At 35.3% G+C, this 26505-nt stretch overlaps 2 protein-coding genes across 4 annotated transcripts in view; one reads left to right on the forward strand and one right to left on the reverse strand.

The window, feature by feature from the left end:
* The window catches only part of Scp2 (Sarcoplasmic calcium-binding protein 2), a 73243-nt gene that overhangs the window by 21093 nt on the left and 25645 nt on the right, over window positions 1-26505 (reverse strand). For 2 of the 3 annotated variants that reach the window (XM_023158439.2, XM_074185099.1), the window contains one exon: window positions 10212-10254. The exons of the other annotated variant lie outside the window; for it this stretch is intronic. The gene's annotated coding sequence lies outside the window, so the exon portion shown is untranslated. The remainder of the gene's footprint in view (window positions 1-10211; window positions 10255-26505) is intronic. 3 annotated transcript variants of the gene reach the window in all.
* On the forward strand, window positions 399-1786 carry LOC111504196 (leucine carboxyl methyltransferase 1). The gene is made up of 2 exons (XM_023158734.2): window positions 399-557; window positions 668-1786. The coding sequence occupies exon 2, from the start codon at window positions 676-678 to the stop codon at window positions 1609-1611; it is 936 nt and encodes a 311-aa protein (XP_023014502.1). The 5' UTR covers window positions 399-557; window positions 668-675; the 3' UTR covers window positions 1612-1786.

The following is a 26505-nucleotide window of genomic DNA, read 5'->3' on the forward strand; positions in this document are numbered from 1 at the left end:
TTACTAATCATTTAATAAGAGCTTTGTTTGTCACATTTGGTAGAAATCTACTCAAACTTCAAATGATCCCTGTATATCTTTTCGATGAACTCCATACGTGGATATCTACGAGGTATATCGGCTCTGCCACCTAACGGAATAGTAGATCATACCTCAAAACCTAAATTTCAATTGGAAACCACCATTTAGTTTCATGACGATTCTCATCATTTTATTTGAACAGGATTACTCGTCATATAGTCTATCACTGAATCTGATCCAACTTGTAAACAACATCTATTCGTTCGTTCCAGATATAACCACCAACTTGTAAAATTCTCCGATATACGTAGCAACCATTTTCAAATAAGTGCGCGGTTGCGTCATCGCCCAACCTTCAATTCGATCATTCCAATCCGCATCTGCTCAGTTGGTTGCATACACTCCCGGTACGGGATCGAGCCAAGGCTGAATTCTGTCAACAGTGTCAACCTCATCTTGAATAAAAGTCTTTTTTTAATACCGCGTCGAATCGATATAATTCAGTATATTATAATTTTCCAAGCTTCGACTACATTGTAAGTACACAATTCATTTCGTGCCATGGTTTTAATAGTGATTACGATTAGTTTGTTTCGATCTTTCCGTTTGACAGCACTCCTAACCTAAAAATTTATTTACGTTTCAGGTGCCGAAATGGGCGACGAACCGGTCATAGCCACAAACGACGATGCCAGCGAGTGTAAAAGAGGGGCCGTCCAGCTAGGCTATTGGAGCGACGACTACATATCGTACTTCGTGAAACACACCGAAAAAAGGGCTCCAGAAATAAACAGAGGCTACTATGCCAGAGTGAAAGGCATCGAGAACTTCGTCCAAAAGTTCATCAATAAAGCGGGCAGCGCGGCACAAATCCTCAATTTCGGCTCGGGCTTCGACACCCTGTACTGGAGGCTGAAAGATGAGGGGGTGCAGATAGCGAACTACGTCGAAATAGACTTTCCCACTGTGACTGCGAGGAAGTGCTACATGATCAGACGCAACAAGCCCCTCTTGGAGAGAATCCACGATCAGGACGGGGAGGTTAAGCTGAGCCCCACTGACTTGCACGCAGGCAACTACCACTGCATCGGGGCTGACATACGAAACATCTCTCAGCTCGAGGTCAAACTACAGCAGGCCGAGGTTAGGTTCAACGTGCCTACTTTATTTATCGCGGAGTGCGTTCTGGTGTACATCGAGAATGAGTGCGTGAACAGGCTGCTGTCGTGGATCTCGTCGCGGTTCAGATCGGGACTGTTCGTCAACTACGAAATGTGCAACATGAACGATACTTTCAGTGACGTCATGCTGGGGAACCTACGAGCGAGGGGATGCAACTTAGCTGGCATTACGCACTGCAAGAGTCTGGAGATGCAGAAGACGAGGTTCCTAAACAATGGGTGGTCAGGGTCACGCAGCTGGGACATGGTGGAGGTGTACTACGCCATCAACAGTACCGAGAGGCATAGGATAGAGAAGATCGAGTTTCTAGACGAACAGGAGCTGTTGATTCAGCTGTTCCAGCACTACTGCATTTGTATTGGATGGCTCGGAACGGAGTTCTCCGAGTTGAATTGTACTGAGGATTAGTTTTATCAATTTTTTTTGTGGATTTGATTTCAAGAACCTGTGATACCAAAATGTATTTTAAACATGAAATAAATGTATCTTTGTTATGTGTGAGATTGAAATGTCTTTTTCTGATGTTGTAATACCATCTTTCTGACCAAATTTGAGAGTCTATTAAATACCATTTGTTTTGAAATTGTACTCTGATTTCTCACATGCAATGCAGTTTCTCTTTCTTTCCCAAAACCATCAAAATGTTGCAATGGATATTGCAATGTTACAATAGTTTTGAATTCTAATGAATTCAACAATAAATTAAAAAAATAAAGAGTTTCTATGAATATATACGAACACACTCAAGCAAACGACTCATTTTTGTTTTAGCAGCCAGAAAATAACTATAACTTAAAACACAATTCCAATTAACGAGTAATTGGAGAGAAATAAATTATAATAAGATGCATAAAATAGTATTTTGAAAATCTCATCTCTGTCTTTATCTTGTCTATTCACATTCGAATCAACTATAAATACTTGTCACAGTTGAGAGTGTAGTGAGTGAGTCGAAACAGCAACAATTCCATTACTTTTAAGTGTTGCAAGAAAGACTTTATTCATTATATTTGTACAAAGTGCTCCAATATTTTCCACAAGAGGTGTCTTCCTAGAGGAAGAAAGAATATTAACCTGCTAACACAAAATAAAGTAATCTGTTGCAGTGACGGGATGAATACTACAGATTCCTAATTAGAAACTAGCACGTTAGAAAAAACTATTCAGGAGCTAGAGGATGATGCTGAATTGAAAAACAAATTCATCCAAAAACTAAAAGCTGAAAATGAAAAATTTATTCAAGAGGCTTTAAAAATTGAAATAGATCTAAACAACTCGCTTGACTTTCACAAAAAGTTAGTAGCTGACCTCCAATTCGAAATAAATAAGCTTAACAAAAAATTGAATGAAGAAAAGGTGGCAAAAGAATCTTGTAGCACAAGAACATATAGTCTATCCATTCCCAATTGGAACGGCAATAAAAATAAGAGTACAGTCATAAACATTTCTTGCATGTGGCCCCTAGTCGCTCAGATAGTTAGTAAACCTGCTATCAAATGCAATTGTGGAATGAAGGCTCGGCTAGCTGGACTGGCTGAATACTAATTTTTTATCCGTTTCACAATATGTATTTATCAGTGCCGTGTGTTCGTGGGGTTAGGTGAGGTAATGAGTGGTTTTGCAAACCGATTTTTGAAAACTTTTTCTAGAGATTAATTACCCTAACACCAAACTGATAATTTTGCACTCGACGCGCGTTTCGCTAACAAGGTTAGCATCTTCAGGAGAAGCAAATTGATACTGAATCTAAAGACAAGGGTTAGCTGTTCATATACCTAAAGTTTTTTGGTCCGATGTGGACTTTGTTTGTTAAATGATGATTATCCTAATTGATTTTTCGGTAATTAACTAGCGGAACCACTATCTGCAAATTAATTTGTCAACAATAGATTAAAATCCGGACAAATTGCAAGGTTCCAACTAACCATGTATACCAGTGAGGATGACAGTGTTCCATGTAAGTGCAATTCGTTACCATTCATTTAAAGTAGAACTCAAGTGAATGATATCTGTTTTTTATTCCACCACGAATGTTTGAAATACAAACTGAGCAGAGAAAAAAGTATCTTCTGTATAATTCAGTGTTCATATAGAGGTATTTGTTTCAAAAGAATTTTTTCTTTAGTGTAATTCAATGTTTATATGAAAGTAGCTGTTTCAGGAGGACTTTCTTTCAGTTTGTGTAGTGTAGTGGAGTAGTAGAAAGCCAAAAACTTTCTTTCCCAAAAATGTTATTTATATTTCGCACAAGGCTTTGTCAATAAGAATTTATTCTTCAGACAATGAAGAATATTTGAATTTAATTGAAAATTCTGTTTGAAAATCATAAATCAATAATTACTCTCCAATTTTCTAATGCTGATAAATTGAGTGGATGACGAATATTAATACAAAAGCCATCCTCTCTCCTGAGATCTATATTGAGTGCACAAATCCTCAAACAGGTAATCTGCCTTGTTTTGTCTGTTATAATATTCATAATAGGAACTCCAAATGAGTTTACCATACTCTAACAGAGACCCCACCGAAGAACAGTATAAAAAACTTGATATTCATCACCCTTGCTTATTCAGACTCGTCCTTTAAGGATAGTTGAGTCCAGCAACGCATTTATGGTCCAGCCTAGCACCACTGATGAGACCTGATGGGTCAAAAAGGCGCTATCTGGCGTTGGAAAACAAATGCATTGTGTTTGGGCTCTGTATTTGAAACAGTTCCCTTGCTGTGAAAAATAGAGACGAATCTCGACGGCGCGGCGGTTAGTGTTGACACTTGGCTTTGCGAATGACCGCCTTGGGGAGCCTCATTTATCGAAGGTGGAGTTCTCTGTTGATGCGATAGATGGTGACTTCATAAGGGGAGAAGTCAAGTAGTATGTGTCTTAAACTGAGTTTCTTATCAAATAAAATTCTTTCACATCTGATGTTTTATTCAAATGAATATTAATGTAGTAGATATTGATAAGTGGATGTATTATTCTGAAAAATACTAGAGCAGTGAGATTTGACTACCTCCATTGAGGTCCATGAATAATTCATCAAATGTAGAAAGAAATATCTGGTTTCAGGATTCAGATGACTTTTTTTCTAATTTGTAGCTGAAATATTTATTTCCCTAATTTGAAAGGAGTATATTATCTCTCAAAAAATCATATCTGTTGTTACATAGCAGCTATACTATCAAAATGAACTTATGTTGATAACCAAAACATTCCTCTGATGTTTTATTGATATTTGTCATCGTAAAGTCATTGTGATTCAAACTATTCAAACTGTGCATTGTTGTTTGAATAAAACTGTGCCCTTGTTTGAATAATAAACTGTGTATAGTAGTTGGAAATTAAAACCTACTTATGTACTTCTGACAAACCTAACCCTTTTCTAGACATAAATTGCTTAGGACCTTTTTCTTTAACAAAGAAATGAGGTCTGAATGGAATATTACCCTCAGGAAACTTTTTAGCCAGAACTCACTAAAAATTGGTGTGTGCTTAGATGGCAGTGGATAATGTCATAATAAATAATAAATAATAAGATAAATAATAAGATCCACATTGTAACATATTCATTAGTTATATATTGAGGCGTATCGTTCACATATAACAAAACACTAAGGGTCCGGTAACAGATCCGTGAGGTACACCAAGTTTCACATCAAAATAATGGGAAAATCATCATATGAAACGGTCATAGCAATCAAATACCAAGGAGGGAATGTTACTATCGGCCTGCTTGTATTTGTACCCAAGCAATCGATGATTTCATATTGCCGGAGAAAACAAAAGGAGAATCACACAAAAGGATGATTGAGAAACCGACTCATGAAACAGTTGGGGAGACTGAAAATTGATTTGAATGGAGCACACGTAATCTTACTCCATCGTATATTTCCTCCGTACCACGTACAAAGATCCGCAAGGAAATCCCATTAATAAATCAGCATGCAAATGCCAATTGATTAAAGTGAAATAAGCATTTGATGGAGGCTAATGAATTTTCCCTCGGATGACAAGTCCTTTGATGCGGAAAGAAGGAATAATGAATCTCATCAGTTTGCCAACAATCCTTGTTGGTGTGCTGTGAAATAATCGGGAAGACTTGGGTACAGCTGGCAAGGAATTTGTAGTTTTTCAAGCAAAGAAATAGATTAAAAGTTGGCACTCTAAAACGTTAGAAGGGCACGAGTTCGATTTAAGAGATTATGAGGTATCAGAGTTTTTTTACCTTAGTCAAAGCGAATGATTGGATATTGGATACACACATATAATTTTTGTGGAGGATTTTTTTCTTTCAACAATATAAAATAGATTGAAAACCTCTTCATACAAGAAAATGTAAGAATCTTCCAGATCCAGATATATGAATGTTTTTTGAGAATTTTGATTTTGAGAATTGTTTGTCCCTGATGTAATCTTATAAATGTTTGTGTCTCAAAGAATCTGTTGTTATTGTTACATAATTAGTAATGAAAAATTGTAAAAATAATAATTTCCAACAGAAACATTTAATTCCCCATATTATTCCTCGTGAGGTCCAGGGATATGCAATTAGGTCGCTTTTTTTTCTTAAAAACTAAGCAAGATACGAAAAAAATTCAGGAGACAAAAAAGTTGTATTTCTAATTGCTTAATCCAAAGAAATAATGAAAATTGCACAAAAGTCAGTGTCGTACATTTTTAAGTCAAAAATATTCGTTCAAATCTCGCTCGAGACGCCACTGGACTCAATAAATTGAATCACGTCCGGGCTAAATTAGCTCCTTAATGTTATAAATAGGTACCATTGCCAAATTATAACAAAATCAGGTAAAGAATATTTAAGATATTGACCAATAACTTTTTTTCAATTTTTATTTTAACACCCTGTATCTTGAGAACGAAGGATTTGCGGACCCATGTTTATATAACTTTTTCGTCCTAAAATTACCTAAAGAATCGTCTGTTAAATTTATGGTAAATACTTAATTAACAACCTGTGCATTGGATTCTTGGTTGATATACAATAAAAAGAGGGTTGGACACAGTATGGATCCCTGGGGAACACCAGCGTTGATGGTAAAAGTATACAAGAGATATCCAACGACGGCCACTTGCAAAGAACGTTCTTCCAGGAAGCTGGAAAGTCATACACAAAAATGATCCGACAAACCATTTATTACAATTACTTTTTCTTTTCCGTTGTCGACTTACAGTTCGTTAAACTTCTTTATTGAAATTAGAATTTATGAATAGAAATTATAAATAAATCGATAGTCTCTTCTCAAAAAACGCTTTCACTATATTTAAATAACAAATTTGTTCAACCGAAGTATAGTTCATCCAAATCAATAATTTTTCTTCCACAATCCACCATTATATCGCTCGGCTAAGCCGAAAACAATGACATGAGTTGTTAGTTTTCGGGTTGAATTTAACTTAACGAGACCCCTCAGAGCAGAAGTCCCTTTACGGTGGTTCCACCGTCTATTTGCATGTATGGAAATGTATGGAACGGCCGGAATACGACACATCGGGAAAACCGCAGCGGTTCTGGAAGGATCGTGAATCGTGAATAAACATTGATTGAGATTATGGTTATTAGTTCGTTGGCATGGAGATCAACTTTGAGCACTAATATTCGAAGTCGTAGTTTTCAGATTCCATACAGTGTGTAACAACGAAAACTTAACAGAGCCGTTTTTTAATATAAAAAGTAAGATTTTAAAAAAAGCTCGGACACGTCGATTTCTAATTCAAGGGGGACACCTTTCAGACTAATCAGATTTTTTGTAGTATGCACCCTCTCGGAGGGGTGCGTCCGACGACCCTTATTTAGATAGGGAAAGTAGGTCAAGTAGCACCTTGTTTTAAAGGTATTTTGAATACCTTTATAACTCTGTTGAAAGAAAATTTTTGTAACGATTAGTTTTAGAGATAATTTGAAGTTAAAATTGCCATGTTAATAATACATTAGACAGACCACTCGGTAACTTGTATGCCTAAATAACAAAAATTTCGAGCAGTTCTTCTTATCAGTTTTTTGTTAAATAAAATCCCTTTTTTAAAATCAATATCCCCTCCTCTTCTTCCAGTTTTCATTAGTACATCGTTTGATTGTTTGGTTTAAACGTGTATTGTTATTTGTTTAAAAATGCCTTACATTACTGCTGAAAGAGTTTCAGTTATTGCTTTATTTTTTGGCAAGACCAAAATGTTGATAGAATATCAATTTTATTTAACGAGCAAAACCCTGGTAAAAACCTAATCAGAAATCACGTTCTAGATTTGGTCACAAAATTCAGGGAGACAGGTTCAGTTTTGAATAAGAAAAGAAATGTTCAGAGAAGGGTAGTGAATGACGATAATGCGATTGGAGTGATTGGTTAAGTCATCGCCAATCCTAGGTTAAGTACCAGAGGTTTATCAGCAATGGCCGGAATAAGCCATATGAGCGCATGGAGAATCCTTAAAAACCACAAATTCCATCCTTACAAAATTAAACTTGTTCATGAACTCAATGAGGATGATTTTGACCGAAGACAGGAGTTTTGTGGGGGCATGAGTGAGAGATCAATGCAAAATCCCGAGCTGCTTTATAACATCTGTTTTTCGGACGAAAGCTCAATTTATTTAAATGGTTGCGTGAACCGTCACAATTGCCGTTATTGGTCGGATGAAAACCCAAGACAATAACGCAGAAATACATACCCAACATCCCCAAAAGTTGAATGTCTGGACCGAAATATTAGGCAACCATATTATAGGTCCATTTTTCATTGATGGAAATTTAACCGGTGATTCTTATTTACAAATTCTTGAAGAGGCAATACAACCTCGTATAGTTGAAATAATTGAACAGGATCCAAGATGTCAAGATGAATTTATCCATTTTCAAAAAGACGGTGCACCACCCTATTATGCCCAGCAGTTTCGAAATTTTTTGAATAATTATTTTGAAGGACAATGGATTGGCAGGAGAGGTCCAATTGAATGGCCAGCATGATCACCAGATTTAACACCACTGGACTACTTTTCGTGGGGATATTTGAAGTCTAAAGTTTATGCTACACAGCCAGCCAATTTGGATGAATTACGTCGTAGAATTATTGATGAATGCCGAGCTATAACTCCTGAGATGTTGAATAATGTAAGAGCAGAATTCGAACAAAATCTTTATTGTTGCATGGAGCAAAATGGCGCACATTTTGAACATTTACTCTAAATTTCCTATGTGAGTTACCCTTATTAGGTGTTACTTTTTTTGTGTGTGCTTTAAAAACAATTATCGGGATTTATTAACTCTAAAACAGTTTTTTAAATTTTTCTGTGTCATCAGCATTCAAGGAAATCAGCAGGTTGTATTCGTTGTGTAGGTAAGTTTTTAGTATGATTCACTTTTTTATCAGAAGCATAAAATATCCACATCAAAAGGCAACCTTTATAAGGAGGTGCCACTCAATTTACCTAAAATGTAAGAGAGGTAACCAACCCCAACCCCCGAAAAAATCTTCTCGTAATATACAAATAATTCTTACTTTTTTATGAAATCAAATGGACACGTATTAGCAGGTTGTCATAAAAAGCAAAAATTTATTTTTTTATGAAAGTTCTGAAAGTAAATTGCACCTTAAAAACAATTTGATTTATTTTAAAAAGAGTTGAACTCAATAAAAATACCTTTAAATCTTCAAATTATCCCGAAAACTAATCGTTACAAAAATTTTCTTTTAACAGAGATGTAAAGGTATTCGAAAGACCTTTAAAACAAGGTGCCACTCGACCTACTTTTCCTATCTGAATAAGGGTCGTCGGACGCACCCCTCCGAGGGGGTGCGTACTACAAAAAATCTGATTAGTCTGAAAGGGGTCACCCTTTAATTAGAAATCGACGTGTACGAGCTTTTTTTCAAATTTTTACTTTTTATATTAAAAAACGGCTCTGTTAGATTGAAAAATTGATGAGAACTATATTTCATTATCATCATTTCACAATTTGACAAGTTGAATATGTGAAACATGTTTCTGGTTAGTATAATCCTCTTAGTTTGACCAACGTTTTGACTGGATCATCATTGTTTATTTCGAAAATCACAGACCATTTTTCGCTCATCCACTTATTATCGTTGTAAACGATAAACCTGGAAATCCTCTCCAAATCTGAGTTCAGTTCGGAATTCGCTGCCGTAATCACTTCATTTGCAAGTTATGAATTTTCAATATGGGAAGATTTTTACGAAGAACTCGTTTTCCAGATAAAAAGACTGCATTATGGTGAGAAATTTAATCAAAGTGAAATAAAAGGCTGGCTTATCCTTTGGAAATTTATTAGGAAAGTTTCTGTATTAAAATTCAATTAAAATGCGGCCGCTTAGGTACTGGATTAATTAAAGCAGTTAGAACAGGTTGGTGCTTTGGGAAAATAACTTGTAAACAGTACTGTGTACTGTCACAAAGAAGTGAGATATTTCCTAGATATACTTTTGCATAGATAACAAACAAAAGTTAAGGCCGTAGATAAAGGATTTATTCAAAAATTGAATTCCACTTGATTGATGTATAATTCTCCCCACCCAGTCTTTGACGAACTATAAAATTGGTGTGAACATCATTCACCTCATTCAGTAACGTTGAAACGGAAAGTTCGTAGGTTAACATGAAACATTTATTTTTGATAAAATTTGATAAAATAGACCTGGCTTCAACAGTATTTTTTTTGCCAAAAAGCAATGATTTATCAACACACGAAATCCTTTTTATCCATTCTCTCCAAACTAACAAAAGTTGCTTCATTCAAAACGTTCTATCTTACAAACTAATAGTCCGTTAGCTGTGAAATTTGTGTCTTTCGAAGATTAGGGTCTACTAAAAATAATATGGATTTGATACTACGAAGCTACGAAACTTTTAGCTGATAGTATATAAGATAGAATATAAGAGCTGATTTGAAATAGTATAAATATCATACAATATAAAATTAATTATTGCTCTTTTTTTTATATTGAAATGATAAATAAATTATATTCATACTCACTTTATAACACGGTAAGCGTATAATTGATGTCTCACCTTGATATCTGAAACAAACATAAAAAGTGCGTCAGAAAAAGATAAAACATCAGTTACGAAACAAAAACACTGAATTCAACATCTGAAGAGATTACTATACTTTTTCCATGACCTATAACAGGTATATTTTACAAGTATGACCGTAGTAAATTTCTAAAAAAGGAATCATGTGAAATGCATTGCGAAATATTTCCTATTTTTGTTATTTCAATCAATTACAAATAGTTTGGTGATTGTGTAGAAAAACAAAACTGTCAGAGATGTGAGTTGAGCTGCAATGGAACACAGAACATCTAATGAGCGATAATCTTTGGAAAAATATTAATTTTTTTCTTCACAAACAAATTTCTCGTTCTTACATTCCAAGTCCATATTTTTATTCTTATTTTTTGTTAGAAACTATGTATTTATATGATTAAGTTGTACCATGGATGTGAATGTTATTTTTTTGAATACCTACATCTAGGTTATACCTACACACTAGGTTTAATGGACTGACGCCTATCAGAAAACAACTACTCCCCTGGCTAATACCACGAACGGCGTTGGATTATATCCGACAGGCGTCAGTGCAGGAATCTTCACAGAAAAATTCCTGCATATGCAATTGGCAATGCAACTGAAAGAGTCGACCCTCAATTTTGGAACGGGCACACTTGCAGACCGGTTTCGGGCTCATTAGCCACTCATCAGTACAAGATAGTGACCATCATCGACCTAAAGTCATATGCAGTTGGAAATGCGGTTAGTTAGTACCTAGTCCACTAGATGGAGTGAACTTTTGTTGTTCGCTCCAACTTAGAAAGAGGAATGAAATACTCTGAAAGAATTCCGATTTTCGATCATGGAATATCATTGAAATGGGAAATAGTAACTAGAAATGTTAATTTTACTTGCTGATTCAATCAACTTTCCACCAATAGTTCCTGTTATGAATTTTGCCCATATGTTTCAAAATGAATATACGTATATCGCGACTTTGATAATCACTAATAATTGACAATTCAAGCAAACTGCTGCTGTGGAACCAGCAGTCATCAAATTTGTAAATTTATATGGCAAAATAATGCGCAAAATCAACAAATTCTCTGACTAAATGACTCTAAATTGTTGAATCACAATTTTGTAATTCCATAAAACAGAAAGTAGAATCAATTGGGTTTATCCTGATTTTCTAACAACAAAAAGTTCACATGTATCTTTCCACAGTATTTCTTAGAAAAAAATATTTCCTGAATTGACGCCTTTATTTTATGTATTGCTATCATAAATATGAGTAACTCAGATGTTTATCAGGCTTCTCCTCTGCTCGCCCTATACCATTTACTCATGGCAACTGTGATGAAGCAATAACGTCGTGTGGGAGGAACACATTTTGGCCGACTATCTGATCATACAATGAATATAATGCACTTTGTTGTTGGAAACTGGCTCTTCGTGTGGCTGCTCTAGATAACGAATAATAGGCGCTGGACTCGCTGTGGGAATGTTGGAATTGGATTTTTTTACAAAATTTATCAGGATATAAAAGTTTAATAATGGTTTTGTAAGATACCCTCAGACGTACTGGATTTTTATAGCTAATTCATGATCTTTCATTTTATCTGAGCTTACTTTGGAAGAACTGCTATAGTTTTCATACACTTTTGACACTTAATCATACTATTCAGATAGTAACTATTTGAATTCCTTTTCCATTTCTATTTTGACATCTATTTTGAGGAAATAAATAAACCCATTTGTTGTATATTCAATAATCTACACTGTATTTAAATTGAAAGCGTTACTTATTTTCAAATTGATTACTTCCTTCCTTTCTTTGGAAGATTCTCTCATCCATCAGATGGAGTAGTAGAAAGCCAAAAACTTTCTTTCTACACTGTATATACTGATCATATCGAAATTATTTATATTACACATATTAGAAATACTGATTTCGTTCAGAACAATATCGGAAAATAAATTATTCAGTAAAATACACTAACCATCAATAATACACCTTATTTTTGATAACGATATATTCATTTTCAATCACTCTAGAATTGAAAAATCAATATAGAGGAATCAAATAAGCATTATAGGAAGGGAAAGGATAGTATATATTATATCATCATTATTATTTCCCACTTATTTTGTTGAAATTGAAAACATATTTGTGAAAATTTGCTAAATAATATCTAATGGTAGGAAATGTATTATTCCGTTGAAAATGCACCTTTTGTGGGGTAAATACTGAAGTTAACGAAAATCAATAAATTCATTGGTTTCAATAATCCCTTGTTTTCATTCCCCCAAAGAAGCGAAGTTAAGTTTGTTCAGTTCGTTCGCTAATTATTCAAAACGAAAAAATATTATTATCCATTCTAGAATTCAGAGTAACTGCTACTCTGAATTCTACTAACTTGTGGCACTTTGTTTTGTGAACCACTGATTCAGGATGAGCCTTAAAGAATCTAAAAGTGTTAAATAAGAGACAATCAATGGTTTCTATCTGATTCTTTCAAGAAATCTATAAGTATTTTGCAAAATTTTGTTCACATTCTCGATCAATTCAATTCCAAATTAGGTCCACTAATAACATGTTGAAAAATACTACCCCATTTGAATATTTGGAGATAATATATTTTTCTTCAATTTATTTGAATCTTCAGGTTGGTCAACAGCATTTTTTTTTGATACCTTCACAACGCTTACAAACCGAAATCATGGAATTTTTTATAAGCTGAATCTTAGAGAAAGAACTAGCCCAAAAAATTATTTGATCTTAGGGAAATCTGCCATTTCGAATGAAAAATAATAAAAAACATTCGATTAAATTAAGTACTGAGAAATTTCATATGTAAAATTTCCATGTCTTCACTGAAGTTTGAGGAAAAAATTTAAATGATGTAATAATCTCCAAACCATAGTTGTTCATTTTGAAACACATGTGGTGTAATTGTATAACGTATATTAATAAATCGTCCTTAGACATTTCTGAGTATACTGGAGTGCGATACATTTCTTTACTCAAGAATGTTTGTTGCTACAAACATTCTAGAGAATACAAGTCAGGTGATAGAGAAGGCTACTCAATTACATTTTTCGTCTTACGCAGCGACCTTGAAATCTGTCGTTTAAATGACTCATTTCCTTTTTTGAATACTGTGGAGGGGTTACATTTTGCTGCGACATCATTTTCTTTTGAATCCATGCAGTATAATTGTATATGATTTCAGTGAGAAATGGGTCGATAGACTTTAGAAAAATGTGGTAATTTCGGAAAATTTCCCTATGAATTAATTTCTCTTCTTGGAAAATCAACAGGCTGATCCTTTGCTCCAGTGTAACATTCTGTACGACTCCAAATTAGAGAACAAAAGTAATATTTGAAGAGTTTGCCGTGCAATATTAATGCGGCCTAATGAATGGAAAGGGCGAACTAAGTGCCCTTTGGTATCTACACTTTTTTACAGCGAGGAATTATTTATTAGTCTCTCGCGAGAGGCTGCACGTTCGGATGTCAAGCGAGGAAAGTATTGCTTTCCACCACTGAGTAATTGCCGTGGGGAAGAGTTGACCTAGAGGAAGTTTCATCTACGCCAGTTGAAGTAGTTTCCAAACAGTGTGAAAACTGGAGGAATATCATCTTCTGTCCAAGTTTTGATGATAAAAGTAAGTTGCAAGGTTCAGAATATGAGCCAATAATAAATTGGTGAATGCGCCACAACAATTTATAATCTTTTTGGAACGTAGATTGCAGTTTTATTTGAAGAGGGAGCTGACTCACAGGGTGGTTATAGGAAAATAACTCATCCCTTATCTCATCTTTTGTGATCGTGGATATACGAAAAATCTAACAGAAAACAACAATGTAGATATTACCAAAATTTCCGTTTTCAATTTTTACCGGATTCGCCAACGATAAATTGGTGAAGGCGCCACAACAATTTATATTTTTTGGCGTAGATTGCAGTTTTATTTGAAGAGGGAGCTGATTCACAGGGTGGTTATAGGAAAATAACTCATCCCTTATCTCATCTTTTGTGATCGTGGATATACGAAAAATCTAACAGAAAACAACAATGTAGATATTACCAAAATTTCCGTTTTCAATTTTTACCGGATTCGCCAACGATAAATTGGTGAAGGCGCCACAACAATTCATATTTTTGGGCGTAGATTGCAGTTTTATTTGAAGAGGGAGCTGATTCACAGGGTGGTTATAGGAAAATAACTCATCCCTTATCTCATCTTTTGTGATCGTGGATATACGAAAAATCTAACAGAAAACAACAATGTAGATATTACCAAAATTTCCGTTTTCAATTTTTACCGGATTCGCCAACGATAAATTGGTGAAGGCGCCACAACAATTCATATTTTTGGGCGTAGATTGCAGTTTTATTTGAAGAGGGAGCTGATTCACAGGGTGGTTATAGGAAAATAACTAATCCCTTATCTCATCTTTTGTGATCGTGGATATACGAAAAATCTAACAGAAAACAACAATGTAGATATTACCAAAATTTCATTTTTCAATTTTTACCGGAGTCGCCAAATTGGTGAAGGCACGTAACAATTTATGCTCTTTTTGGAACGTAGATTGTAGTTTGATTTAAAGAGGGAGCTGTGATTCACAGGGTGGCTATAGTAAAATAACTCATCATATGTGGTCGTGAATATTTGAAAAATAAATGATACCGTGACTTATTATTTTCAGCAGTAATTTTGGTCTTCCAATCGTTCCTCTCACAAAATCTCATCCCAAAATCTCTCGATTTTCAAATTGATTTAATATAAGGATAGCATTTCGAAACTCTTTTAAATATTTCTTATTGAGAAAACTTTTTTCCCACACCAGCGTTTTGCTAACTGAGTCAGCATCATCAGGAAATGACTAGGACCGTTTCTCTCATTACTCATATAAAAAGAGGGGACCTTTGTCGAGAGATGCTGCTATCTGATGAAAATGCTTTTTACAAAATGTTATAGGCGTTGCTATTGCTGATAATAAACTTTTGAAACAATCTAGCGATCTAGCTAGATTGTTTCAAAAGTAACCGGCGCTCGAATCGACCATCGTCTTGGTCGGTGGTTCAAGCCCCAGGCTGAACAATTTTCACTTGCTATCGTCTAACCTGTGTTGGAAATCATACGTTAAAAGTTTAGACTTCTGAGGGTTGTCGTTCGTAGAAGTGCGACAGCTGGTTAACGTAAAAACAGTATTTTTAAACAGATCTTCCAGCATACTTAGAATTGCTGCGTTTTGCAGTGATCCTTTTGCTACAGTCACATCTAGTTTACCATTGAGACCAGTTTGCCTTCGAACTTCTGATTTTTCCTACCAAGATTTTGGGATGTGAGTCAGTCTGTCACATTCAAGGGTATTGCTTAACAACTTCGAAACTATCAAACCAATTTCAATTGAACTTGAACTGTTTTCTAAGCCGAAAGTGAATGTGACAATCTGACTAATAAAATTTAGAAAAAATGCGTAGACATACATACACACGTATACACATAACCTCCTGTTGATAGAACAGAAGCAATGTTCTGAATAGGAGCACAGTCCAAAATTGAACAGATAAAGAAAATGAAAGAGCACACAAATACTCAGTAAACTAAAGAATATGTAGTTGTGAAGATAAATAAAATAGACCTAAAACAACGCTTCAAACTGTTCTCAGAGAGTTTCAACTCTTTTCATTTGGAACACCTAACGAAATTTATACCGTGGACGTGGAGATGATGAATCACCCGAATATGCCTGGCGTTAAACAGCTTTATGAGTCCATTTCTGTCACACAGGCAGGGCTTTCAGTCTCAAATACAACACAACGCATTGTGGTGGCGAAGTGGATCCGCGAACTTTGGGTTTACGATCACAATGGAAGTATGTTTTGTTCCTCGTCTAGTCTAGAATAGACCAGTAATCCATCATCTGACCTATGGACATTTTTTAAGGTTGTTCAACTAATTTTTCTGACATAATTGATAGCGTTATTGTTTCACAAAAAAAATCGATTCTATTTGAATTTCACGATGGAGATACTTTGAAATGAATATACAGGCCAATATACAGGCCGTGTTTGTTGATGATGAAATCCAATGAACGAAATGTCGCATTTCAAATTGGTTTATATCAGATTACAATAAATATGAAACAGTGTTGAAAGATCCTCTGCCTTTTTTTTATATAATTCGAAATGGAGTCGGTAGAGGCAAAAAAGAAATTCGACAATCCTAGTTTTTGGGGAATATTTCAAAAACAATCATTGATATTCTCAATCTGGAAAGAGATTATTCTAGTTCTCGAGAATAGGAAACGTTTGTCCAATTTAACCGAAATTCGATGAATTTAGTTTTTGTCTAATTTTTCGAAATCAACCACTGGTATTGTCTATCTGAAAAGAGATTAATTCTAATTCGCCAAAATGGGAAACCTGTCCAATTTAACCAAACTTGTAGGCCTTGCCGTTTCCGAGATAGAGGTTAAGTTAGGTTAAGTTCAAAGTGAGTGGTCTATTCGACCCTCCACCGCAACCCGCAAGGGTTTATTGTGGCTTACACCTATTCACACTCGACCAAATTAACCCAGCTTCTCAACGAAGCCGATTAGTTTGTATGATGAGTGGTCTTTCAGGTCAGATGGTTAGAGTACGGCTCTGCCGAACTCTAAAAACCTGTTTTGGTCCCCAGCGGGGCCACCACAAAGTATGTGCTCTGCTGTTTCATTATTTTGCAAACAGAGGCGACACATACCCGCGTGCAGAGCCGGGGCGGCTCGCTAGTAGTAATAATTCTTCTTTCTATTTACAACATAACAATGTTAATTTAGAATTCATCCTTGGTGCTGAAGAAACTTGATTTTCAAATGGTGTTAAAACTGATATTCAGATGAATTAAGCCAACTGATGAGTGAATTTTACCGGCTACATAGTAGTTGAAAGTAAATAACACTTGAAACACAGTGTATTATTCATGTAGTAAAATTATGTGGAAATATGAAGATGGATGAAATAGACGAGAAATAGGATATGTACGGTTTCATGTGACAGACAAAATTGGACGGATCGTTCAAGAGCAACGATTAATCTATAAAAAAAGTTCTATCACTGGCGAATTCGCCAAAATTTCGAGTTTACAAGTTTTTGATATTTATATAGAAAAATTGAGGCACACAACATTTTTTTCATTCAACGAAGCAAATAAGCAAAAACTAAGTGAAGATTCCGATTCAGACGCCTACTAATATGTCACATTCTTCGTATTTTTACTAATTTTTGTCCATCAAAAATTGGCAATAAGCAAGTCTAGGCAAATATAAGTATGTACATGTAATTTTGTTTCTCTGAAGAGCTTATTTCGCCTAGATAGCATTAAGAAAGGAGAATACTTATACTTTATAATTTAAACGTTAATTAATTTGAATTCGAAAGCAAGTTACTAGAAACAGCATGAAACTGTTCAAACAAATTGTTTAATGGCAATTTTATTTCCATATTGCCGAAGAAAATGTCCATCTACTTTGAATGACTGCGATAAAACTAATGAAAATCACTTATTGAAGAGATACTTATCACTTCAAAAGGAATTTCTGATCACATCAGCTTCATTAGAGAGAGCTCGTTATCATTTTCCACCCTCCATTCCCGTTTCCCATTTAATATCAACCCCATAAAATATAAAATCATTTAAGAGGTCTCAAAGTTCGCTCGTTCTTACAATCAAGGATAACTGTGTATCATTCGAGGACCTTTTTTCGTAAAAATAACCGATTTTCACCCCTGTCACTCGCCAATTATCTGGAAAATCACACAAAGAAATCGGCGAAAATGAGTTTAAACGAGCAAGTGTATTCCGTTTTTGTTCAGTGCGTTCTTCATCCTGGCAATAGGATGCTTTCGAGGTTCGGATTCATTAAAATTTTCATCTCGGCTTTGAATACGAATCGTATTCATTATAAGAGTTGAGCAGATAAGGAAATGCGATCAGAGTGGGAATAATTGGGCTTCGATAAGGAAATGTTGTTTGAGGGAGTTCAGGATGAAATGGAAATGAAAAAGAAAGAGGATGTGTGGTATAATAATATAAAAATGAAAGTGAAGGATGAATACTGTAACGACGACAAACATTTTTTCTTTAAAACTACCACTCTGAATTGTTTCCTGACATTTCGAAGCACTTCGGGTGTCACTTTCTACTTTCCTGGCTTGGTTCAGTCTTTTTAGCTCATGATATTGCCAGATTTGTTATTGTAGACTTTAGATATCGAATGAGCCAATGGGCTGAGATCAGGGGATCTAGCGAGCCATTACATTGTTCCCCTTCTTCTTATCTACCGATCTGAAGGAGCTTGATATTTCTAAGGCCCTTGACCGTGTGTGGTATGAGGGTTTGCTGGCCAAACTTCGATGCTATGGCTTGTCATATCATTTTTGTGTATGGCTCTCTAGCTATTTCCTATATTGTTTGTTACAGTTACACAAAAGTCTGACGACGGTATCCATGCGAGATACATTGGTATAAACAAAATGTTTCGAAAGTTACATAAAAACGGACAAACTCTTGAAACATATCAATAATTTCTTCAGCTTATCATGCTTCCCTTATTTTTTTAAATATTGTATGCTCGTTTTACGGAATTCCAAAACTGTCTTGCGTTTAGATTTGAATCATTTATTATATTTTTTATGGCTGCACCGTTTTCCATGCTCTCGTCCTTGGAAGCAGTTGTCTTGTATGATCTTTCTCTTCCAGTTTGTATCTGAATGAAATCTCTAGGCATTATCTTTGTAAAGACCCTCTACCGGTATAGTTAACTCTTTTCTTCTTCGTTTCGAAAGGTTCATAACCCTTTTATATTGCTAGAAAAGTAGAAATTTCAATGATTTTTTTCCAAAATCCCCTAACCATTGTCTCAGTAGGTCAAACCGTTAATGAAGGTCTTATTACAGCGAGTTTACTCTGAACAATCGAACAATGAATAGTTGGCGTAAAACAGAAGTGTGAGCATTGTATTCCTCCGGGATTAGTCGCTCAGGAAGTTCAAAAGAGGACGAACTTGCCAGCTTCCTGGACTTACGGATATCCTCAGGTAGTTGACTTTTAAATACGGCATCATTACAAAATGGAATTTATACGGCAACCGCTGGATTATTGATGATGATTGTCTCTATTGTGAATAATTAAGTGAATGAAAGCAAGTTCATTGGGTCTCCTAGTAACCAACAGTGGATCGTTATTCTAGTCTGGTTGAATATTTTCAAAGGACATATTTCTTGCAGCGCCATTTTGTGATGTAGAAGATAATTCATTCAATTTTTTAAAAATGATAGAGTTTTAGATGTTTTTTGACTTTTTATGACTTCAGTATTCCACATTATGAAAAATACGTGCATGTTGTCCAACAAAGAATCTTTCCTATTGTAATAAAGGGTCACTGAACATTTCCATTCTTCTAACATCTGTCAATGAAAGAAATAAAAAAAAAACTCTTGAAATTTCTCGTCACTTGTAAGCTTGTGCAAATATTCATCCGACTCACTGACACGCCATTTCTGAAACATCGCCTTGCATAGATGCAGTTTGTGCGGAAAATTGGATTAACTCTAATAATCCGACATTCTGCAGCTTGCTACTCCTGCAGAACACAAGCACTAATTAGGGGATATTAATTTAACTTGATATGTCTTAGTCCCAGTTATCCTTCTTTTCCTGGATGGAGCACGAATTGTCTTGATTATGTATTCTGGTTGTGTGGAGAGACATTAAAGTGTCCAGACATTTTCCACGTAGTTGGGAATTTAGCGGAAGAATTTACGTTCTCAGTTGAGAGCCACAAAATCGTCGTGTTCGGAAAGAAAGTCCACTGTAAAAAATTGATATGGAAATGACGAACAGAACTATGCAATAGTTAGTGACATGGACAAAAACCAAAAACTGTTTTCCTGTTTTGAATGCTTGGGAGCAATAACAGTTTTCTACTCTGTGAGTTAAAAAAAAAGTTTGTAAAATTGTAACCTAAGTAGAAAAAAAGTTAAGAAGAATGTAACCCAACTGATGGAGATGAACTAAATAGACTAAAGAGTAAGAAACGGGTTAGATGCTGATTACTATCGTCATTTATCGAGCAGAACAAGTTTTCCAGATGATTTGTAGAATAACTATTAGAACATTCGGAAAATTACGAAAATAAAGAGGATTGATTTAAGGAATTGACGACGTTCGCTTTATTAAGTTGTGACAGTTATCACTGTGCGTGTATGAATAATTGTTTCTCATAATGAACAAAGTCGGCAATATATTTCACAGCATAAATCAAAACGTGCGTATTTTCAGGACAGATTGATTTTTGAGACAGAAAGACAAACAATTTAGGAAAGAAAAGTCTTACTTTCTACTTATCGATCTTCATACAAAAGAAATCACTTGTAAACAGTTAATTTTAATGTTATTGACTTCCTTACTTTCTTAGGATGATTCCCACTTTTTTGTATGGAGATGAAGAAGTAGAAAGTCAAGACTTTTCCTTCCCAACTCTTCAACAGTATTATTTCTAATGCAACGAGCGAGAAGATCGATTCTTTCACAACGAAGCCGTAATGCAATTCCACTGCGAAATAATGCCAAATAAGCCCACTACAGATGAAGAAGGAATCGCACTTGAGGAGCGCCGTGTTCAGCGTTTCCAGCTGAATTGTGTTATATCTCCTCGACAATAATGTAATGTTCCTTAATCTACAAGAGCTGTTGAAAACGACTACCCCTTGTGAAAATAGACAATGAAGAAATATCGTGGAAAATAGACAAAAGTGTGTCTTTGTAGTGTATCCTCAGTGAACATGAATTTCCACAAAATAAACAAGTCGTCAATCAAAAAAGTATTCTCTCTCTGTTTAAAATCTGTTTTTCCGTTAACCAGCTGTCGCACTCTATGAACGACAGCCTTCAGAAGTCGAAACTTGTGCGAGCTAAGGATTAACGAGGTCTCACCTTTTAACGTGTGGTTCCTAACACGGGTTGGACGATAGCAAGTGAAAATCTATAGTTCAGCCTGGGGCTTGAACCGCCGATCAACACGACGGTCAATTCGAGTAAGTGACCGACCAACCACACAAGTGATCACTTACGAGACATACTATTCAAATTGTTGCTGTTGAACTATGTACTTGTGGTAGAATTATGGACTTGATGATATTTTGACGAGCAGTTTATTTATTATTCTCTGCTTGTTCTATTGATCAATTATCATTTATTATCAAGCCGTATTTTGTTGTTAGAATATCGCTTTATTAGAAAATAAAGCATTCACGTCTAATGGAATAACGTCAGTTATTCCAGAAGTACAAGATGGTAGATCAACCGATTTGAAACAAACGCCTAGTCAGGGAAATAAATCTTCCAATTTGATAGACCTGCAGTGCAACTTTGACGCAGTTTGGGTTGTTTTTTAATACTTATCAACAAAAAAAACTAACATAGTATCGATCAATTCCATCTTAAGCAGGCCAACGAAGTCCAAGTTTTCGATGTCCTCAATTCAAACCCCAGACACGATTATCTGTATGCACAAACTCCGGCACAGCCAGCACGTTTGTTTTTCTCTGGACGCAATCCAAGTTATGGAATTCCACGGAATCCAATTGTCGGAATCGGGCACGGTATTCTCTCTATGGAAGCGGTGGCGTTTGGAATGGGATTACCGAAGGGTCAAACGTTCTGATGATGTGTTGTAATCCCTTGTGGTCAGAATTTGGTTCCGCTGCTCAAGCTTCAGGTCCTCAAGTCGTTACAGGACTGGCAAATTATTCAGGAGGATAATGGGGACGGGATATACACAAAGCGATTGAAGATTATAATTATTAATTTAGTTCCTGGAACCGTTAGGTTGATGGGGACGTTTCATTATATTGAAAAATATTTTTGAGTATGTGTTTCTTGAGTCTCAAGTGAGTATAAAGATTCAAAACCGTGTTTCTTGAAAGATGGTGATACTATCTTCAGTCATCAAATAGAAAGGTAATACGAGGAAAAATATGTTTCTTATATTTGTTTTATGTGCAACTAACCTGTCAACTATTATATCTTCAGTAGATTCTGTCGTAGTGAGTGAAATTAGATAACCAACACCTTTTCCCAATTATCCAACCGAAATAAATTTCGAATTTCGATCTGTTGACAAAGTATCAAATATGGGAAAGCCTCTCGATCTCAAGACTGCCGTCTTCCGACCCTCCAACAAGATGGAAAATAAATAAACCCAACACGAGTGTAAATCATTCCAAACACATCCGGTCTGCTTATGCATAGAATGCGTTCTGCCGGAAATATTTTATTTTCCTAATCCGGTTTTTATTCGCAGTATCAAAAAGGCATTCCCAGTGGATACGGGGGATAGGGATGTTCGCAGGATACCGCTGGCGATGTTGTGAATGCACGAAAGAGATTTGAATCTGTCTTGTTCAGATTCGAAGGGAATTTAGAAGAGGGAATCTACAAGGGTGTTTATTTGAAAGAAAAGGGCTTTTCTTCCAGTTTGTATCTGAAAGTTGTTTCTTCGCATGATCCACAAATCTATATATAGAGTTCCTTTTTTGAAATTGATTGCTTCTTTCTTTTCTTTCGAAGATTCCCACATTTTTTGTATGAAGATGGAGATGCAAAAAGCCAAAACGTTTCCTTCTCAAAAATTAATCGAAAAGATATCGGTGGAGAAGTTTATAGAGAAAAAAAGGCAATATTAGCTACCAGAGATTAGTATTACAAATCGGTGAAAATTTTTGTTGAACATTTCACAACAGTTTTCGATCAAATTCATTGGTAATTTTCCCGTAGAAGAATTTACTAATTTACTTGAAAAAACCGATCTGAAATATTCTGTTGTTAGTTGAAAGAGAAATATTGTCAGAAAGAGATGAAATTGAAATACAATAGAACAGGGGTCTCCAGAATGATAATTACTCGGTTTTATTTACTTGCGAGGTAAAACTTAACGACAGAAATGATGACAAAGAATACTTAACTTGAGTATCTAAGTTTAAGCATATTAATAACTAACAAATAATTGAAATAAATCACAGTAAAACAAAAACACTAATGAGATTTATGTAATTGTGATTTTCCACCGACAATACTTTGTAGTTGTGGATCAATTTTACTTGTACCAATTATCAAAAGAGATTTAAGATGCTCATCGGTTAATTGAGATCTGTAAACATTCTTTGTGTACTTCATCTTGGAAATCATTTTCTCACACAAGTAACTAGTACTAAAAACAGAAAACAACCCACGAGCAAATTTATGCAAATTATCAAATTGTTCCAGTGGAAGACTCTTATAAAATTCCAACAAAGATGAATTTTGATATTTATTCTTAAGCATATCACTGCACCGTAAATCAATGATTTCCATTTGGACTTCCGGAGCCAGGATTTCAATGTCAGAATCAAAAGGATTTTGAAAAAGCTTAATTTCATTCGCAATGACATCAAAATCTGAAAAACGAGTATCAAAATTCATCTTCAAAGCACTCAAAGTTTCGATTGCAAAATTGACGTAGTGTGGCTGAATATTTCACATGTTTTAAAATGTGTGACACATTTTTTACGTGATTGCCATTGAAATAGTATTATTTTCTGCCTGAAGGATTTGATATTGGTGTATAAATCAGGGAGAAGCTGATTTTCTCCTTGCAATCTCAAATTCAGTTCGTTCATATGATTTGTCAAATCGACATAGAAGGCTAACTTCCACATCCATTCACTATTTTTGACACATCAGTTGTTATAGATTTCAAATTTCTCCATCGAAGGTTCCTTTTATTAATGGCATTTTCAACTCCCTTAAAAATATCTGCCTCAGTTGTCGTGCTGTGAATACTATCAATATCAAGAAGTTCTTCATACACTTCATAGCTTTTATCTACTCCGCGAATTAATATCAACACCTGAGCAGTATCTGACACATCCGTTGACTCATCCAATGCTAGAGAAAACCACTCATAATGTCCATTTTTGTCCGACAGTTGAGATGATATATTCTCTGCGATGTCTTGCACCCTCCTAGCCACGGTGTTTGCTGACAAACGGACACTTTTATAAAAATTTACCTTTTCGGGGCATACTTCTTCGGCTACTGCAATCAAGCATTCTTTTATCATTTCTCCAAGACCTTCGGCTTTCCTACGCAGACTAACTCGCAGTTGCGCCGCTAGCCTTTTTAAATGCAATTATTACTGCCATCTCGAGGTGATCGGAATACACTAGCTAGAACCAGAACTTTCTCGAACCAACGCGGTAATTCCAAATATTTACGCCTAATGCCACCTAGCGGGTAGCTGAAAAAGATAGTACATAGTACCACTACTCGCCACTAGATGTCGTTAAGTGCCACAATACACAATAATAATTGAAATGCAAAAAAAGCGTAAGTTTGCTCAGGTCACACACTTTGCGACTATCCTAGTCTAGAAATATAGTTAAGGGCAGAAATTGGCCCTTGGAACAAACTGAAAAAATAATTATGGCCCGAAGGCTTCAAAGTTTGGAGACCCCTGCAATAGAAGATAAAAATTGTATGAACGCTAATTTACAGTGATAAAGAATCATCGTGATCTGAAATGAAAACGAATGTATGTAACTTTGAAAATGAAAGAAATGAAGTATTCAAAAAATATCACGATAAATAATTGAAAAATACAGAAGATTCAAAATGGTACAGTAAAATGGCCCTACTAGTGAAACTTTCGTTATTATGGGAGATTGGTTCATAAAACAGTGATCAATAGATCAGAGTTTGGTAGAGCCGCACTCTCCGTTAAGAAGATTTATTTGGTCCAGTGTCAATAGCGACAATAAACCCCTGCTAACCGTACCTAGCCCAATCTATAAACTTGATAGAAAGAATTGAAACCTCTTACATTAGATGACCTAAGAAATCCTTATCCATCTGAATTGATCAGATTAGATTGTTTCTCAGAAATATACAGTCACCTTTTTTCTACAATGAATTGATTATAATAACCTTTCAGAAGATCGACACTTGAATTTACCTAAAATACAAGTTTGTGATTATTTCATGAAATATAACCAGTCGAATTTTCGAACTGGATAAAAATGAAATGAATAAAAACGTATGTCATATGATCTGACTACAATTATGTATTTTTCTCTATTTTTCATGGATTGATGGGGAAGATACATTCGGTTTTGTTTTTCCTTGAACTGGGAAGACACTACAAAGAAGGAGAGGTGCTCTATTTGTGACGGAATTAGTTATGTTTTGCATCAGAAACTGATTTCACCATTTTTAGTGCAAAACTATCCTTCTCCTTTCATTCATAGCATATCTATGTAATGCTCAAGCAGTCTAGGGCTGTTTTTCATAATCATTGTGAATAATAAGACAATAATATCTCTTTACGAACAATGCGTAATGTACTTACTATTATTTGAAAAAATCTCAATATCGTTAACGTTTTTCAGAGCGATCTCATTCTCTAATACCACATCTTATACGTAAACAAGAGAATTCCTTTGTGGTTGCATAACGTTTTCTGGCAGTAAACACCCTCTCTTATGAATATATTTATCACCGTTCTCATTTTGCAGTTACTGGAAAACCGCCAGAATATTCTACGTGTCTCTCCCCCTTTCTTATTCGCATCCGTTTCTATGAGCATCCATCATGTTGAAGACTGAGCTTATACATTTCAGTTTTCTAAAAATCATAGTTGAATAATGGGAAAATTCACCAAGAGTACTGAAGTTTTTGGTATTTTTAATAGCGGTAGCTATATTCTTTGTCCTGTTTGCTCTTCTGAAAATAATCCACTCCATTATGAAACAAGGGTTTCCACCAGATCAGATGGATTTCTAACAATAGTAAAATAACAAAAAATACCAGTACTGTCTACGATAGAAAACACATCCACAGAATCGAAACCCTCAAATTAACCGCAAATGGTTTCAACGGCCTCCTTTTTTTCTCAAAAGCCTTTATGGTAATAGCCAAATTCATTCTCGTGAAGTGGATATTTGATAAGTAGGCACATTCTCGAGTTTTACGAAAATTGCCACTGCGAACATTAGCATTCGACTTTTATTGGCATTCACGATCCACAAAATAGACCGATTCGGTGCGAACTTCATGGAAATTTTGGCGTTAAGGATGTTATGACCTTATGAAGGAAAATGGCAAACGAGCCTATATGTCTGAATCAATCCTTGATGTGTAATGGCAAAATGTAAATTATATTTTTTCGTTATTGCCGATGC

This window comes from Leptinotarsa decemlineata, unplaced genomic scaffold (assembly GCF_025532065.1).
Source record: "Leptinotarsa decemlineata unplaced genomic scaffold, Ldec_3_MD MMD2_tig00026361_RagTag_RagTag, whole genome shotgun sequence".
NCBI lineage: Eukaryota > Metazoa > Arthropoda > Insecta > Coleoptera > Chrysomelidae > Leptinotarsa > Leptinotarsa decemlineata.